The 18,617-nt window shown below is 42.1% G+C and overlaps 1 protein-coding gene across 1 annotated transcript in view; it reads left to right on the top strand.

Annotated features, from left to right (window-relative positions):
* Nucleotides 1-376: 376 nt before the first annotated feature.
* Nucleotides 377-18,617, top strand: part of slc7a8a (solute carrier family 7 member 8a) — a 28,787-nt gene continuing 10,546 nt past the window's right edge. Inside the window, exons 1-3 of the mRNA XM_049568108.1 lie at nucleotides 377-1,171; nucleotides 9,436-9,640; nucleotides 12,483-12,634. Coding sequence (XP_049424065.1) covers nucleotides 1,039-1,171; nucleotides 9,436-9,640; nucleotides 12,483-12,634 — 490 coding nt within the window. The 5' untranslated portion in view covers nucleotides 377-1,038. The remainder of the gene's footprint in view (nucleotides 1,172-9,435; nucleotides 9,641-12,482; nucleotides 12,635-18,617) is intronic.

The following is an 18,617-nucleotide window of genomic DNA, read 5'->3' as shown; positions in this document are numbered from 1 at the left end:
TGCATCACGTAGAGTGACATCTTGGGACTAAAAATAGACCCCGGCTTGAGCTGCATCTTGAATAATAAAGTGTGAATGAGTGAGCGCCTCTGTGCACGCGTGAGACAAAAAACTGTAAGAGGAAGTGGTTAGTGTGAGACAGGGAAAGGAAGGTATTGCAGCCTAAACGTGGTTTGTTTTTGCACACGTGAGCTGCCTTGTTTGGGGGGTTTAAGGTGTACAGTGCAGCAGCAGCAGGAGGGAATTTGGAGGAACAGCTGATCGGTGCGGAGGGAGGGCGATGGGAGGGTCCTGGAGAGGCACAAGGAGGAAAAACAAGCCGGGGTAGGTGGAGGCGGGGAGGGGGAGGAGGCGGTGCCACTGTACTTATATGAAGGAGACCATGTATATTTACTCAACTACAACCTCTCCTATCCAAACCAAACACACAGCTCGGGTGTTTACGGCGCAGACCTGAACGACTTTCCTCTGGAGCAGCTTGTGGTTGCGCGCAGAGAGGATGCTTTTGTGTCTTCAGCTCACACCAGGAACAAGGAACCAGTGAGAGCGCTTTGCTGATTTTGAGATTGTTTTTGTTGCTGTTCACATCAGACACAAAGGAGTTATTTCCTTTTATGACTTTATAAGGATTGCCACTGGAATATGCGCTTTTTGCTCGATCACCGGACTTGATTGTGACCTGTAGCACCACCTGTGACACCGGCAGGCACCAGCACAAGAGGCGTTTTGCTTGGTTAAATCTTGAAGAAATTACAGCTGCAGCTGCGGTGAGGATTTTGCAGCGGGACACTGACATATAGCACAAGATTTCCAACAGCCTGCACTTATTGTTTCTGCTTTTTATTAACTGTATTTGCTCAGGGTAATAAGCCTCACTGTCACAGGTTGCTGACAGCGCAACAACTTTCCTCATCAGATAAGTGCGGCACGTTTTACGCACACAGGAGACGCTTGAGCTCGAGGTGAGGCGAGCGCACGGGGCTGTGAGGTGGGAAAGAAGACATAAACCAAAAGAAGCAGGTAGTCCAGACATCCACAATGACAGACGGTGCAAGACAACGGAGCAGCACGTCGGGCTCTGCCAAGGATGCTGTCGGTGAGAAGGAGTCAGGAGGCGGAGTGGCGCTCAAGAAGGAAATTGGGCTTGTGAGCGCCTGCGGTATCATAGTTGGTAAGTCTGCTCTACTGTCAGTTCTGTACGAGCCAGATGTGCAACTCGTTGTCTGTGTCACCCCACATATACTTCCCCTCTATAGTGCACCCATACCGCCTATTAATAGTTGATGTGTGCGTCTGAGAAAGTGTGAAAACTGTGTTTGAGTGTAAGAACTAAAAAGACAGAGACAGGATATAAAAGCTGCACAGGGATCAGACTCCACTATCCAGCCACCAATTAAAGTTTATGACAAACGTGTGGGTGTCTCAGGATAAGGATGTTGCATCCTGGCACAGGAGTCGGGCATGTCTCCTGCACCACACCAACATTTACTCAGAGAGTAGTTTAATGTTTAGCCTGTGCGCACTCACTGCGCGCTGTGTGATAAGTATATGCTCTCAGATCTATATCAGTGTGTTGCGTCAGCCTCATGCTTTCATTCCCCCCTTGCAGTCTTTAATCAGTCGTCAGATTTCATCATTTCTTTGTAGCCTGGCCAGTGATGATGATGTCGTCACGCTCACTCATCTCTGATGCTCAGAGGATTGGGTCCATTCATGGAGATGGCAGGCTGGCAACACGTGGACAGTTAGAAACCTGCCTGCAGCTCTTTTATTTGACATAAATTACTAAATACAGAAGGAAGATACAACTTTAAAGGGGCACTTGCTGATTTTACAAATTAAGCTCAGTTTACTCGTCATGGGCAGTACGACTCATCCTGTGAAAACAGTTGTTTTATTACTAATGCAGCTCTGGAAGGAGCTCTTTAAAGTCTGAGAAAATAACCCCAGTGATGTCATCAGGAATCATAATTGATTTGCACTGTGGGAAATGTAGGATCCAGGGTGCAACTACTATAGCTAAAGCATTAGCACTAAATTGTTGGAGTAACCCACTGAATCATCTGATTGTTTCAGCTCTAATTTATAGTCTTATACTATACGATACTATCGCTAATCATCAATAACCTATCAGAATGTTTGCTGTCTTTATTATTCAGATTTATGGTAAAAGTACAATCACTTAACCTAAAGGAAATGCATCCTGTGTTATGTTGAATTTGTGAAGGAAACTGTTTCTCTTGCATGCCTCCACAGTGAACGAAGAATCCAAAAAGGAGAGGTTTTTTTTGTTAGATTGGACCTATTGGGGTCGTCATTCAAAAAAAGCAAAAGTAGATAAAAGAATCTGTTCACAGACTCTCACAAAACTCACGCAGCATGATCCAAGTCTCATCTATCCAGTCATATGCTCAGTACTCCCCAAACAGACAGCCTTCAACATGGAACTTGTCAGTGCTCTGTTTAAAGCCAGACTCCATTGACAAAAACTTTGATTTTACCTTGCTGAACACGGGAGCTGCTGGTCTACCTCTGCCTACATCAGTTACTTTGTCTGTGTTATTGTGAGAGTTCGGTGTTTTAAACGGTTAGTTCAGATTCACCAAGGTCACACAATAACACAAACTAACTAACTAATCAAGGCAGAGGTAGATCAGCAGCTCCCGTGTTCAGTGAGGTAAAATTACTGTTTTTATCAATGGAGTCTGGCTTTGGAGATAGCATAGATAAAATTTCACTCTTAGTTCAGTTTTAAAAATGCAAATGTGTATAGTGATGGGGCTAACTGACAGAAACGCAGAGAGTGGTCATTGCCATTCAGTACAACAAACAAGTGAAGATAACACCATCCAACAACAGATCGATCGATACAAATGCAGGGCTGTCCAGGTGAGAGTGTGTGGTCTCCATGATGACCTTGGCGGGATGAAGAGAGGGGAGGGGATGACTCATGCGTTTCCACGGTAACGGGAGGAGAGAAGGGAGAGTGAGTGAGAGTGTGTGTGAACAGAGGAATTCCCGAGAGAGAGACAGACAGAAGCTGGGAAAAAAGGGAGGATAAGGAGAGACAGAGACATGGAGAGATGAAGAGGAACCTTGGTATTCAAGTGTTGATGAGAAGGCTTTTTTCCTCTCTCCCTTTGTAACATACAGTCCTCCTTAAATCCTTGAGGTTTTACTGAGAGGGCCCCATTTCTAGCACAGTAGAAGTCAGGCTAAACCAACTTTAAACTCAATTAACACACATTTTTACTGATAGAATAATGTTTTCACACCTTTCCAAAGCAATGACCAAGCTCTAAAATCTAGAAAACACCATCGAAAAAGAAAAACTCACAAACTACAAGCAAGTAATCACAGTGCATGCTGCCAGCATTTTCTATCTGCAGCCCCACCCTTGAGTGTATCTATACAACGACATGTAGATAATTTAATTAATAAAAAATCTTATTATCGCTCTCCATTCATCAGCCGACGTGCTTGGCAGCGTTAAGCCTCTCATGCCCTCTTAGAAGATTTTTTTACAGCCGTCCAGAGTCCATACACCTCAGCGTAGTCACCAGAATGTTCTCAGCAGGGGCTTTCGTCCTTGACCAAGTCACTCATTCATGCTCGCTCGGCTCACATTGTCATGTGCGAGCGAGACGTGAGGTCAGGTGACTCGTCTGATCCTCTCGCTGTGAACATGCCCCGCTGGGTTTCCATGAAAAAGCCGAGCACACGAGGACATCAAATGGTTTTATGGCCTATTGTACGATACAGGCATTTATCACACACACACAGATCCTGAATCCTACAGAACCGGGAATTTGGATTAGAAGTGAACTTTTGGCCATCTGGAAGACGACCCCGCCCTGATAAAGTTGTTTTATTAGCTTGCCTGGCTTAGCCACGTCTGAGCTGGACTCCAATCTATGCGTTTTGTAATTGTTGCACAAATTCACATCACTTTGATTAAACATTGAGCTCAGTTTTTACGCCATCACAGTAGCTTTTTGTCGTCTAAACCCAGAAGTCATGATGACATCAAACCCCCCCCCTTTTTCTCATGAATTGCTGCAGTGTTATAAATTGCTTTAGTGTAATAATAACTCACACACACGCACACTGGGGGAACAGGCCTGCAGAGTTTGAGTGTCTGGCTGAGGGCCAAGCAGCAGGTTGCCTCAGCTTGGTGGCTGTTTGAACAGGGATTTAACGCCTGGTGGAAATGCAAGAACTAATCTTAGAGGGCTTTACAAAGGCTGATCAGAGTTATATCATAATGCTACACAAACACACACACACTTGTTAATATTCATAGTTTGCTGCTGCTGCATGTGTGAGTGGTGGCATTTAATCTTGTGCCATGGCGGCGCTAATAATAACACAACAATTAATTTCTCTCATTGGCTCTGTGTCTCACCGTTCAGATTGGATCACGATATTTTTGATCGTAACCAAATGTAAAATTTTGTATCTCATAGCACCGTTATGGCGTCTGTTGGCGGCTATTTTTAAACTTATTTGGAAGGAATAAAGTTAAAGACTGTAACCCTGTGGCGCCTTCCGTACTCCACACTCAATTCAGCCCACCTGTGTTCAATTAAAGGTCCCCAAGATGCCAGGTCGGATGGTGCATTAGAGTGACTCAAAAAATAATAGGAAACTAGTGCTGTGTCTCAAATCACATGCTTCCGTGAGTACACTTCCATGTAGTATACTATGTGCACTTTGTACTCATTGGCGTAGTGCGCAAATTTCGACAGGGCAGTGTTGTCTCAAACCAAACACAGCTGTTGTGCGCTCACCGGAAATGACGACTGCAAATTAGCTAGTTAGCAAACTAGCATTAGCATTCGCGTTATTGTTCTTATTTGTACAATGCAGCGACGTTCACGGTTGCACAGTCCTCGGCCGCTATTTACAGTTTGAAAAGTGGCCAAGATGGCGACCATTGAGAACGAGAAGTGTCCATAGTTCCACACTCAACTTTTTGACCGTTTTGAGTGCACCATCCAGGTACTCATAGTGCACTGCATTTTTCCATACTACTCAGCGTGAACGCACTTATGCACTCAAAATGTTAAGTGTAAGTACAGAAGTACATGATTTGAGACACAGCATAGGACTTACTTGAACAGTGGATATGTGATTTTTGTGATGAAATTTTTTACAGAAAAATGTACCAAATACCAAATATATTCTAAAAGAAAATCCAAGCTCACCAGGATTTGGATTGTCTTCTTCAAATTCTTAAATGATGCTATTTGGACCTTTGTTAATATATTGACACATTTCCATTTAAATTGCAAGTAGTTATACTCCTAAAAACACAAAAACGTCTAAAAATTATGCAGTATTTATTGAGCATTACCTCACATAAATGTGAGAAATGGACATGAGAAAATGATTAAAGTGAAACAGAAAACATTTAAAATATAAAAATTGGAACTTCGTTATTTAATTTTTAAGTGCAGATGAATGTCTTCAGCCATTGAAAACAATACTGACTGTTGAATATTTAGATGTTGGGGACCAAACCTAGTGTGTCTCCATTTTTCACTACTTTCTGACATCTTTTAGACCAATGTTTTAATTGATTAATTCAGAAAATAATTGGCAGATGAAATAAAAATGAAAATGGCTGTCATTTGCCCAAATAGTAGCCTGAATAATAAATGACAGATTATACAAAATAAGCCACAAAATCAGAATTATGAGTTGTCTAAGGCTGTGAAAGAAAAATTGTGTGAAGTGGAGCTGCTGCTGTCAGTAACATCAAACACAACCCAAGAGGAACTGTAATGTGTTCAGAGAGCATGTCCAAGACCAAGCCTCTTCCTGAGTGAAACAACAATCTGATAACAAAGGAGAATATCAAAATATCCTGTGCTAAAAGAGACTGAGGCCTGCCGAGATTTGTAAAAAGATCCGGAAATATGACAAAGTGATGCACGCTGCCTCAAGAGACTTTTTATCCACTGCTTCTTAAAGCTACAGTCGGTAACTTTTTTCACAGTTGCTGAAACTGTTACTATATTTACTCACCAATAAATGAAATAAGAATTTATTGCCGACTGTTTCCAACATGGCAGCCGGGTCACAAGCTTTCTCATCTTACAGCTAAACAGTACACTAAAATATGTTTCTGAGAACATTTGAGGTGAGAAATAGGCAATGCAGTAACAGAATCTTGATTCATATTTGATCGGTGCTGCCTAGTTTGACAATTTGACAGCAAACAAGCAGCGATTGACGTGATTATCAGCCACAGTTGGGACTCCTTGGCTCTGATTGGTTGTTTCCATGCGCTGCAATAGATTCTAGTGAATGCCATTAGAGGCAGTAGTAAGGCTGCCACTAACGATTATTTTCATCGTCGACTAATCTGTCGATTATTTCTTCGATTAGTCGACTAATCATTTCATTGAAAAATGTGTTAAAATGTTGAAAAATGTCGGTCTGTCTCGCCCAAACCCCAAAATTATGTCATCTAATGTCTTGTTTCATACTCACGCCAAAGGGTTTTAGTTCACTGTCACGGGAGAATGTGTAAAGCTGGCAATATTTGAACGTAAGAAGCTGCAGTAAGAGTATTTTGGGGTACTTTTATAGTACTTTTCTATGAAAAATGACTCAAACCGATTAGTCAACTACTAAAATAGTCACCGATTATTTTAATAAACGATTAGTCATCGATTAGTCGACTAATCGTGGCAGTCCTAGGCAGTAGGAGAGGAGAAGGGACCTGATTTTTTTTTGCAGATTATCCATCTCATGTACTTCTTTTAGAACATAACAACAGATTTAGAAAACATGACAAAAAGTTCTCATAAAAGTTACCTGTAGCTTTAAAGTTTAAACAAGCGTGCACTTAGCCTGAGATTTAGGTCAAGAGAGAGTTTAGCCACAGCATGTTTTTATAAAAGAAAAATGTCATGTTCCCTCTTGGCCTCTTTGGAGACAAAAGGATGTAAAAAGTGACCACAAGAACAGGAAACCTGACAAGATTCCACATAAGTCAGCATGTCTCACAACCCCTAGAGTCCAGTGATGCACATGACACGAGCACGCAACATGTGAGCGTGCACGTTTGCTCAAAAGCACCCGCTTGTCACCTCACATAAAACTCTAAATATCCACTCATTCAAACCAGAACTGGTACGTTCCCTTTATCTGCAGACTTTATGTTGCAGTAGCATATCAGTGAGTTTGTAACAGAGGAAAGTGCTGAGTCAACACATAGCTGCCTTTTACCCCCTGGATGTCAAAGGTCATGCAGTGAAGACCACCGCTGCCATAAAGATGTCAAGCTAATCAGGGTTGGGATGGTTTGTTTGTCGTCTTTTTACCTTTTACCTGCAACTGGGTTACATAAATGAGCAGCTGCACTCGCACATGATGCATATGGAGTCTGTTAGCTGATTTGCATGCCCTCATGCTTTCAGGTGAGGACACAGTTTGGCACATGTTCAGATGTTCCTATAGGTTTAACTGCTCTGAGTAAGCAGTATCTACATTTCGGTTTGTTTGTCTGCAGCTAACAATGGAAAAAATGGACAAAATCAAGGATTTTAGAGCTCCTAAAGATGCAAAAAATCCAGATTTGTATTTCTAATTGCTAAAAACACCAACGGTATTAAAATTACAAGCGTATTAAACTAAGAAAAACTGCAAATCATCCATTTAAGAAGCCAAAATCAGCAAATATTTCCATTTCTTTTTTACATAATAAAAGATGTAAATCACCACGACTACATTGTTACACGACACATGTAGTTATATATATAGCTGCAGGTTATAAATTGTAGTTCACTGGAAGTTGTAGCACGAAAACTCTACAGGCACGATGTGACAGATCATTCACACCTTTGACTTTTGTACTGTAAATGCCTATAATCTCACCCTATCATTCAGTTATGATTTAAAACCTTCAACCTTTGACCTTGACACCTTTTTATTGGCCGCTGGGTTCAAGCACAGTCAGCCGAATCTGATCGGAGGCTCTTGACCTCGGCTCTGTCGTAGAATCGTCAGACAGGAGTGAATCGGCTTCTTTAACGTCGCACCAGAACCCCAAACGCCCGTCCCGCCATCTTTCAGCTCCTGTGTAAAGTGCCCGGTACTCTGATGCTCATTGAATCTGTCAGGGCATTATTCTCCCCCCTCTGCATCTACCTCTCATCCCTCCTCCTTCCTCTTTGCACTCTTTCACCCCGTTCTCTGTCTTGCTCCATCTCCTCATAGCTGTGCTAAGTCAGCAGATTACAGCTTCCCACTTTGCCTGATGGCTCAGCTGCTGCATCACTGCTCAAACTGTGCAGTTAGCATACTCTGATTAACAGGCTGTACCTCATTAGTTTATTGGCAGTTTGTGGTTTTAGCTGGTTTGTCTTGTTGCCTAACAGTTGGATGCAGTGACGTTATAGAGTCTTGTTGTCTCTCGGATGCCAAGTTTCTTACCATCACGACTGCTGAGACACAAATAATTTGTTACTTGTACATTACTGTTTGTGTTTTAATTTAACAAACAAGAAAAAATGAATCAATTGATTAATTAACTAACTCTGATACCAGTCTTTATGCTAAGCGAGGCTAATTTACTCTGTGACCTGTGGTAGCACCAGCAATCTCCTCCGACATTACTGTCTTCAAGGGGCTTTGGCGCACTCATTTTTAAAGCTAGCACAAAGGCAGTGCTATCATGTGAAACTAGACAACCTGAGGCATCCATTGGTATGCATTTGGTCACTACCAAACACATAGTGTTTCTCAAGGTATTGGTGTCTTAATGTGGTATTTTGGAGGGATTTTTGACTTTTTTTAATCTCATAAATGCTCACAGTTAGCACTAAATCTGTGTAACAAATGGTGTCAATTCAAAAATTGCTGCAACAACTTACACAAGAGATTGGCCACCATATACTTATACTACACTTAAGTTTGAATAGACACCCAAACAAAACACAGGGTTTCTTACACATTTATGACTAGATAAACTTAATCTTCATATTCAAAGCTTTCAGACGATGTATAACACTTGTACGCGACATATACTGTTGACTTGCTATCTCCCCCAAAACTCTCATGCCCCCAGGGTCTTGGATTTAGTGTTGCATTCCTTCAGTAAGAAAGATGCATTGGCTTTTATTTCCAAATATGAGTCAAGCTCCAAAATACTAGATCCTACACTTCTCATAATGCAACTAGATGGCAGATTTTTTGACTCTTTGCCAGTTTGTCATCCAGGCTTTCAAGGCCAAGACTGCACAAAGCTCATCCAGAGATACAACTGATATTATACAACTTATTTTCTCAGTTTGAGTTGTACTTCCCATGACAGCTAAACCAATTTCTATGTGGAAAAACACTGCAGCCTCTCATACAAAGCTGACAACAACCCGTTTTAAATTCTGCACTGACACCTGACACTCTCTCCTCTCCCTCCACCAGGTAACATTATCGGCTCAGGTATCTTTGTCAGTCCCAAGGGAGTGTTGGAGAACGCCAGCTCTGTGGGCGTGGCCCTGATCGTCTGGATCATCACGGGCGTCATCACAGCCATCGGGGCGTTGTGCTACGCCGAGCTGGGCGTCACCATCCCCAAGTCGGGGGGAGACTACTCCTACGTCAAAGACATCTTCGGAGGGCTGGCTGGGTGAGGCATTCAGTTGTCTACTTATTAACAATCAGAGAGGCGTTCAGGAGCATTTTCATGACATTTGAAGATGTGATTTGAGTCAGTATGCAGGATGCATCAAAGCAGACTGATGTATATCAGTAATAAGATGTTTATAAGAAAGAGAGGCTTGTTCAGGAGTGGAAAGTACAGTGGGTGGGTTGGTGGCTTTTCAGAGATTTTTTTTGACATTTAGAAATTTTATCATCACTACAATTTTTTGCTGTTGTTGGTTTAAGGTTGGCTTGGAGACTTGTTCTAAAGCACCCAGTCGTGAGATTTTTTTTACCGTCAAAATCTGACTTTTAAAGGAACATTTTTTTACCATAAGCCTCTAAGCCATAGAAGTTAGATAAATCCCAAGGTCAACAGAACTGTCTTTTAAGTAGATATAAACGACTCATTCTAAGGTAACAAAAACACAATGACTCTTATTTTCAGGTGACTATACACTATACAAACATACTTTTTATGTTATATTCCATTTCTGCCAATATAACCCGTTAAATCCTACACACTGGACCTTTAAGTATATGACCCAGTTTTTTAGAAAAAGGGGCCTCCCAAACAATTAAAGTTAATTTGACATGGATTTAGGTGAACATACCAACATGTCTAGATTCCCCTCTTTATCCTGGTGGATGAACCTGCTCATGTAGGTCAGACATCTTGATCCAAAGCAGGGGGTCCTTTGCTTAGAGTCCACATCACAAGTTAGATGAAGTAAAATGATATTAAGCCTGAAGCGAATACTGACTCATATGTTTCAACAGTAGTTTCACAAACAGCCAAAATGACTCAAAAATGTCCAGATGTCGGGCTGCTGTGTGGTTTTACGTCCCTGTCACCCGGCCTTCTTACAGTCATTCACCTTTAAAGAACTTACAGTAAATGCTGGGAACCACACAAGGTTAATTTCCAAGAAGAACAATATCGTTTGTTAGCATTAATTTCAGACACACTGTGCCTTTGCCCAGACTGTAAACACAGATTAGACCATTGTTTTTTTTCACAAGGATACATACTATCGGGGTATTTTGGGAGAGGAATTCACGCAGACAAAACAGCCAATGATTGTTTTTGTCCCTTTTGTACAGTAGCTATCAATACACATCAGTGAGCTTTTACATCCGGGGACTTTGTAGTCGGGTTTGAAGCGTCGGGGCCACACTGTTTCCCTGTGCCCTCAGTCTAGGATAAAATAAACCGTGTTCAAGGGATGTTTGTTTTTGTTGTCCTGCTCCTTTTATCCCCGTGTGTGCGTGGGCGTGGAGGGGATCGGTTATGCATACTGTAAAGGTCAACGACTGCAGTAACAGAAATGCTTACATTACCTTAGCTGGTGGAAAAAAGGGGAACAGCTCGTAAAGTCGTACACACACACACATGATTTCAACGGACAAGGTTTCAAGAACAAGGAGCAGGGGAGCAAACAAATTTTTCTCAAAGTCGTCAATCTTTAAAGATTTTAAAACCCCTTTAACCTTGCGTTATTTTCCCTCAGTCTCTCTGAATCTACCTCCGAATCAATGAAGCAAAAGTTCTATTACTTCTCTATTAATAATGCTGTTAATGCCGAATTCCTACCAAGCTAAAATCAGACGATTGTTGGCTCTTTTTAGGTGACAGGTGTAAAAGTACAGCTAGTACATACAGCTGCAGTAAATGGGGAAATCATCTCCCTAGGAAAGTATGCCCCTAGACCCTCCTAGGTTTGGGCTGAGCCCCCAGTGTCTACAACATCTGGCTGCACCCCTGAATACACAACAGATGCCACAGGTTGCAGGGAGTCACAGCTATGTAAAGCTAAATAAAATGCAAGCATATCGTCTGTTTGTCCCCCATTTGAAAGACTTATAGAGTATTTAAAATCTAAGTAGTAACTAGTGTTGTAAAGCTGTACAAAATGTATCCAACGTCCACGGGTGTCCACATAGATGTTCCAGCTAGCATGAATGTACATTTTTACATTAAACACACACACATTCCAGCGAGACACAATCCTGTTAATGCAGTCGGGTGTAATGATCCCTCCATAAGCTTTCAGGGAATTTCATAGAAAAACCACTCGCCCAGTTTCTCCTGCTTCACTCAGTTAAACCCTCGTGCTCTCCCTCCTCTCATCTCACTCCCTCCCCCATTTTCTCACCCTGTATTTGTGAAGCTGCAGTGACTTAAAAAGGTCAAGCCTTCCATCAGTGTCGTCTGTGACTCATCCTGTCAGTTTCGAACACACTAATGTCAGCAATGTGCTGCCATATTGGTGCCGCATGCTGTATCAACACGGGGTTTCCCCTTGTGCTCTGTCTTGATGGCTGCGAGGAGTTATGATTTGTATTGTCAAGTGTTTTTCTTTGGATTTAGCCTTTAAAATCTCACAAAACAGCAAAGAAAGTGCAAAGTGACATTCACAAATAGCTTACTTATCTGACACACGCTAAGACGTTCCATTTTAAATGACAAACTCAGCAAAAAAGGAGCAAATCCTCACATTTCAGAGGCTGGAACAAGCATGATTAATGCACTGTACAATCCATAAATAACTTAACTGACTTACTGTTTCAGTGTAACATTAAAAAGGACATTAGAGGTAGATTAAAAAGTTACTTGGATTCACCTAAGAATTAGAGTTAACATTTGTGTCGCCTTCCACCAAAAATAGCCTGTTTTTAATGGGAATCTGTAAATGGAAGGATGTGTGCCATGTGCCTTTGTGGTATGTTTCCGCCTGTTCGGCCCCTTCCTGTGTGTGCTCCTGACACCCCACTGTTTCTCCCATGCTTCTATGTTTGTAACCGTTTGTCCCTCCTTTTTGTCCCAGGTTCCTGCGTCTGTGGATCGCCGTGCTGGTCATCTACCCGACCAACCAGGCCGTGATCGCGCTGACGTTTTCCAACTACGTGCTGCAGCCTCTCTTCCCCACCTGCTTCCCGCCGGAGAATGGCCTTCGTCTGCTGGCTGCTGTCTGCCTCTGTGAGTAATACGGACGTCTAGACATAAACACGTGCAGTTGTTGTCGCCCACATGTTTTGTAACACACAACAGCAAGGCTCTGCATGCCAACTAGTAAACTTGCCTCAAGTAATCAGTGGTGTAGTGGCAGTTGATGAGTTGAGTGCACTACTAGGAAGATGGGCAGGTTACTGAGGAGGAAGTGGGTATACTGTCCTAAATATTCCAATGGCTTTTTGGCAGCCAGAAAAACAGGAGGGTATACCCCATATGATTGCGTATACCCTCCTGTTTTTCTGTATATGCGAATTAACGGCTTGGCTAGCTATTTCCGACTCAACGCAGGTGGTGTGCAGTGCAGAGCAGCCAAAGCTAACCAGTGAGGATTGGAGGGTTGGCAGAAACTAGCATAGCCGTTAATTCGCATATACAGCTGGTAACATCACGAAAAACACCACGAAAACATGGTGACCATCCTCTCGTGTCCCCCCAGGTCGCCCTGGTACGCGGGCATTGTTCAGCATTTTGCTAGCGACATTAGCTTAACAGAACTAACAGAGCTAACAGTAGTTAGCAATGCTAAAGGGGGTTTGTAGCTCAAAACTGAGCCGCTTACTAACCAAGGTGGCCTGTGGGGACCGGAGAGTGTGCACAGTGATTCCACAATGATGACGTTTGGTTGGGGCACCGCGTCAAATGCTGACCACTGCTAGCCAGCTCCCGCCAGACCCGGGTGATGTTCAATGCCATTAACTAAAGAATAACAAAAATAACATAGACGAACATAACTGCTCAAACATATTCTCGGTGGTTAACTGTTGACTTATCACAGCGTTGACAAGCTGTATTTCCCAAACTAGGCCAGAGAAGTAGATAAATACACAGTCCCTGCTATGTGCAATACTTGTATAACCAGTATTGGGGGCGAGTTGTATCTGTCAGCCGTGTGTCATTATCATTGACGGAAAATTGATCACGGGGATTTAACATAATCTTAAACAGTCACTGAAATTTAACCCACGCGTCTGCTAGAGCTGTCTGTTTTGCCTAATCTTTTGCTTCAACTGAATTTCCCTCAAGAAAAACTGGTCTCCCTTGTTTTTGACTTAAATGTTTGGCAACTCAGCACGATACGGCAACACTCTGACAGATGTGTCTGAGGTAAATACAAGAGACAGGGCGAGAAAGGCACATGAAAGGAACAGTTTGACATTTTGGGAAACATGCTTATTTGCTTTCTTGCTGAGAAGTCGATGAGAAGATTCACGGGACAGCGACAAAATGTTCATGGGAATAGTTAAGCCATTGTTGGGGTATTTCATTTAGAAGCTTGAAGAAGAAAAATAATCAAGTATTTATGAACTAGTGAAAAATCTGGGCAAATAAACATTTTGTGTAGCATTTACAATCTTGTTAACGTATTAAATTTGCTTTCCGCCAAATATCTGATCTTGCAAAATGTCTTCTAATAACAACTACAGCATCATTCAAGTTTTTATGGATATGTTGAAACAAACTGATGGACGTAGGGACGCAGGATTTAAATTCATTCCCCTTCAAAAATGCACTTTCCTGGTGACCCCACTAGCAGCTCAGACTTCACACAGATTCAGTTTTGATAATGTAAAGATAAAAGAGCACTGGTAGCCTAAAGAAATAGAGCAAAAGGGACTTAGTGTTCTGTTTTGAGTGTGCTTGTTGAGACAGGCTTCACGAACTGTGACACAGTTAGAAGACAGTTCAGGATTGAGACACTAGTTGCAGGACAACATGTAAAACAGCACACATACTGAGCAGTGCAAAGTATTTAACATTAAAGCACATGTTCCACTGCAGCAGCATTCACTCTGTTGGTCGCAGTTACAACATCAAAGCTGTCTATAATTTCCAAGTTATTTAAAGCCGTCACAGATTGAGTGATGTCTTGATTTACCCAGTTCATGTCCCAGTTTTCCCCCTTTTTCTCTGAAGCTCCCGTGTTATTTAACCCTCCATCAGAGGTCATTTATTATCATATATCAAAGCAGCCAGAGGAGTGTTGCATTGCTCAGTGAATCTGTGAAGACAAATGGATAGATGTGTTGCCGCCAACGTGACAGTGGTTGGTTTGGATCCCTTAACAAAGTTCACACACACTAGTCAAATACTACAGGCAGCCTTCATATAGAGGCATGGGCACTGGAGAAGAGTGTGTGTATTGTATGTGTGTATATATGTGTGTTAGTGGGTTACTGTGAAGTAAACCTTGTGGAGGGTTACGAAACAAGACTGGTCTCTGTTGATGCTAAGGCTGTGTATTGGCGTGAATCTGGCGATACGCATCATTATATGGGGGTTAAGATTCAATATGCTGCCATACTGTAGCATGGACTGTTTAAAATAATGGATGTAGCCACTGTGACGCCAGCCATTGGCTTGCAGAAGCCTTGAGTTTGGCATTTTGGACAACCCCATCTTGGATTTTTGGAGCCAGAAGTGACCTGTTTGGACAAGAGTGTGGAGATAATCCTTACACTAGCCACTTGCTTCGTTAGCACGGTGCCTTTGCAGATATGGTTAGCTGTAAGAATGCTAATGCTAATTTTTGCTAGCGAAAAACAGGCCTAAAACCACTGATTTTTTAAAACAACCAAAACGTTACAATTAGCTAACTATTAAATAGCTATGGCTATGCCTACTTAATTTGGGGTTACACCATTTTATGTTACCTAACCAATGTTGTTGGCGTGGCTGTGACCCCTTAACGGATGACGACTATTCAAAGCAGCCACACACTTAATTATGTATAACTTTAAGCCACGATAAAATGTAAACGGTGAGTTGTATAAAAAGTCATTCCCCGTACAGTTGTCATAAACGGAGAAATTAGACACTGACGCCAAAACTGTTTTTGTACCAGGCTGTAAACATGTTTACTGCTGTAAATATGGGCTTTTTAACATGGGGTCCATGAGGATTGACTCGCTTCTGGAGCCAGCCTCTAGTGGCCATATGAGGAACTGCAGTTTTTGGCTCTTTAGTTGTGGCTTCATTTTTAAGATCACCTGATGATATTATAAGTGGAAATATGAGTGCAAATATTCCTTCAGTCATCCTTGTAAGTCATTGCTAAACACTTGTCAGAGAAGGAAAACAGCTGTGTCCTTTATGTAGATTTCTTACACAAAACGTCACTCAAAAAATAAATGGAAACTGGTTTTTGCATGTCTCTCTAAAAGTAGGTGAGAAGTCAGGGTCGGCGTTCCTCAGTCGAAAGTAGTATTTCATCTCCCTTAAACTGATCTCCAAAGGTTTTTTTTCTTTTTCCTAGAGTTGGAAAGGATGTCCTGTGACATGATGTTTACTGGCAGATGGGCTCAGTTTGCTGCACAGTTTGCACTTGACAAAGTGGAAATCTCACTAACCAAAGGCATGCACAAAAACACACACGTTTGTACTCGGTGAACCAAGAGATCCTCTACTTAACTACCCCTGCTAAAGAAGTTGTGTCGGTCAGTCAGCAGATTAGGATGTCTCAAAAACATCTCATCAGATTTCATGTGTAATCCAAATCTGGCTGCAGTTACTAGAAGTGTTTCACAAGCAGCTAGAAGGACACTTGGGGAGCTCAGACCTGCACCAAGGCCAAAAGTCTGGTCAAGCCCGACCACTAGTTATGTCTGGATTATATTTACAAAACTATTAGAACAACTTCTCCATATGGACTTATGTCTGTATGAAGATTGAGCAACTACATGTGAAGGCTACCATTCAAGTTTCGTGGTACTTGTGTTTCTACATTTGGCTATATTCTGTCTTTTTAAAACTTTACAACCATCCACTGGATTTTAAGATGTATGGCATTTATTCCGCCAAGGTTAAATGCCCGATCTTGCAATGTTAACAAATGTAAAAAATGATTTGTGCATCCAATCCCTGATTTGGACTAGCTATACATTTTAATGGGTTCTTCCTTTGCCCATGCTCCACCCTTCCACTAAGTTTCAAATCAAATGTATAACAAAATTAAGAAGAAATTTGCAGGAAGACCTCGAGGTTTACTCCAATAGGTGTGTCTTAAAGAAACGAAAACAGAGAATGTCCTCTAATGCTTGCTTGAAATACTTCATTATATCCACATGGTGCTGCCATGCACGCCCAAAGTGACATGCTCCATTGCACATAACTTTCTACCAGTTTTATTGACATCTGTTGGCATGCTTTTGAGTCATTCTGCCGACGACAGACAAACTCTTTGGCGGATGTAATAACGAATTCCCAAGAAAGTACAACCTTGGCAGAGCGCTCCACTCTCTGAATACTTTGTTTGTTTGGATTTAAACACACTGACCTACATTTACCTGTCTTTCTTGTCCCACTTCCGTGAACGCTTGAAGCAAAATGTGCTCAGTTTGGACAAGAACTGTCAGCAGTCATAACTCGAACTTTCAGCGAAAAAAGTCTTTCCTTTTTATAGATGATTTATCTGTGTTTTGTTGTTGTTGTTCAGGGGGAAAGTGGGTGAGAGGTTAGCTGTTTCCCCTCAACTCTGATGTCAGCCTTGTTGTTGACACCGTGCATGTGTTTATCTGATTCTGTGTTTAGATTTCTGCAATTTCCTGAATTTGTCCCCCTGCAGAATATTATGTAATAGTGTTCAGGATATAACATTACATATTTACCAACAAATCCAGTCCAGATTCAGTGACCAAATCAGATACTGCCAGTCGCTGGCTGGTCTGGCAAAGGTTTTTTAAGGTGTACCATTTCAAAAACATGCGGGGGTTCGTCTCTTCCTACAGATGGCAGAGTGCAAGGTCATAACTCAGTCATGTTTTCCAACAACGTTAACTCAGCAAGTTTCCATACACACATTTTGTATACTCAGCTTACAGACAGCTGAGTGGCCCCTTGGCTCCGTGGTTCGGAGAATTTGTCCTCAGGTGTTTACATGGACAAAAATGAGAAGGAGGGGACACATGTGTTGATGCTGTAACGCAGTGCGCTGGCGAAAGATCATCTGGTTCCTAAAACAACTTTGTGTACTGCTGAGTTAAGAGGTTTAGGATGTATTAACTCAGGGCTGCCATCAGTTGTATTTGAGTTCATTGTGCCTGCAGTACACAAACCAAGTCGTAAGCTGATCTGTTCGGCTTCTCATTTCCTGTTTTTTTGGTTCTTGTTGAGTAGCAACAGCCGCACTCACTGCAACTCTTGTTCTGTCTGCTGTAGTGATTAGTAGTTACACTGCAGGAAGTTTGAGCCACAACTTTCCCCCCATCTGCCCCCTTCAAAACACTCACTAACTTAAAAACACTATAAACTTCCCTAAAACAGCTACAAACAAACCCAGTCTGAAGCCCCAGCTCTGCGTGTCTCTTCATTTGAAGCCAGCACATCTACACTATCAGTACAGACCCGTGCATGTACATCTGTCTTTGTTCCCTGCAGTGGCAGCTCAGCCCAGAGTTATTTAATGTGATGAACTTAATCCCATGGAGTCAAACAGGCCTGTTATTTAATGGCACCCTATTGGCATGAACCCACTGGCCTGTTGTACCCAGCGGTACAGATCAAATCCATTATCTTTGTCCGTGTTAGGTCAGCCTCAAGTTGAAGTGAGTTCAGTAGCATTTCCATATATGTTTCACAGCTTTTTTTCCCTTCTTTAATGTCAGATGAGTGCAGTGGCACCCCTAGAAAGTTTTCATAAGGATGGCCAGATGGGGCAAAGACAATCTTGGGGTGGCACACCAAAAGCCATAACTCATTTTCAGGAGTTCGATTATGCTGCTGAAGTATTTGGGCTGGTTTAAAACTATGTAAACATACAGCTTTAATATGAAGAAGTACATTAACTGTTAGGAACAGGACATTTTATAGGGAAAAAGCATTCTCAAGTTTAGGGGAGAGTCACAGGTACCCATAGAACCCCTTTTTAATCAGATATCTTGAGCGGAGAGTTCAAGAGACCCTTTTGTAAATGGCCATGCCAGCTGTTCCCTCGCCAAAATTCGGCCTAATT

This window comes from Epinephelus fuscoguttatus, linkage group LG23 (genome assembly GCF_011397635.1).
Source record: "Epinephelus fuscoguttatus linkage group LG23, E.fuscoguttatus.final_Chr_v1".
Taxonomy (NCBI): Eukaryota; Metazoa; Chordata; class Actinopteri; order Perciformes; family Serranidae; genus Epinephelus; species Epinephelus fuscoguttatus.
Note: the sequence above shows the minus strand (reverse complement) of the source record. Positions and strands in the feature narration are given on the sequence as shown.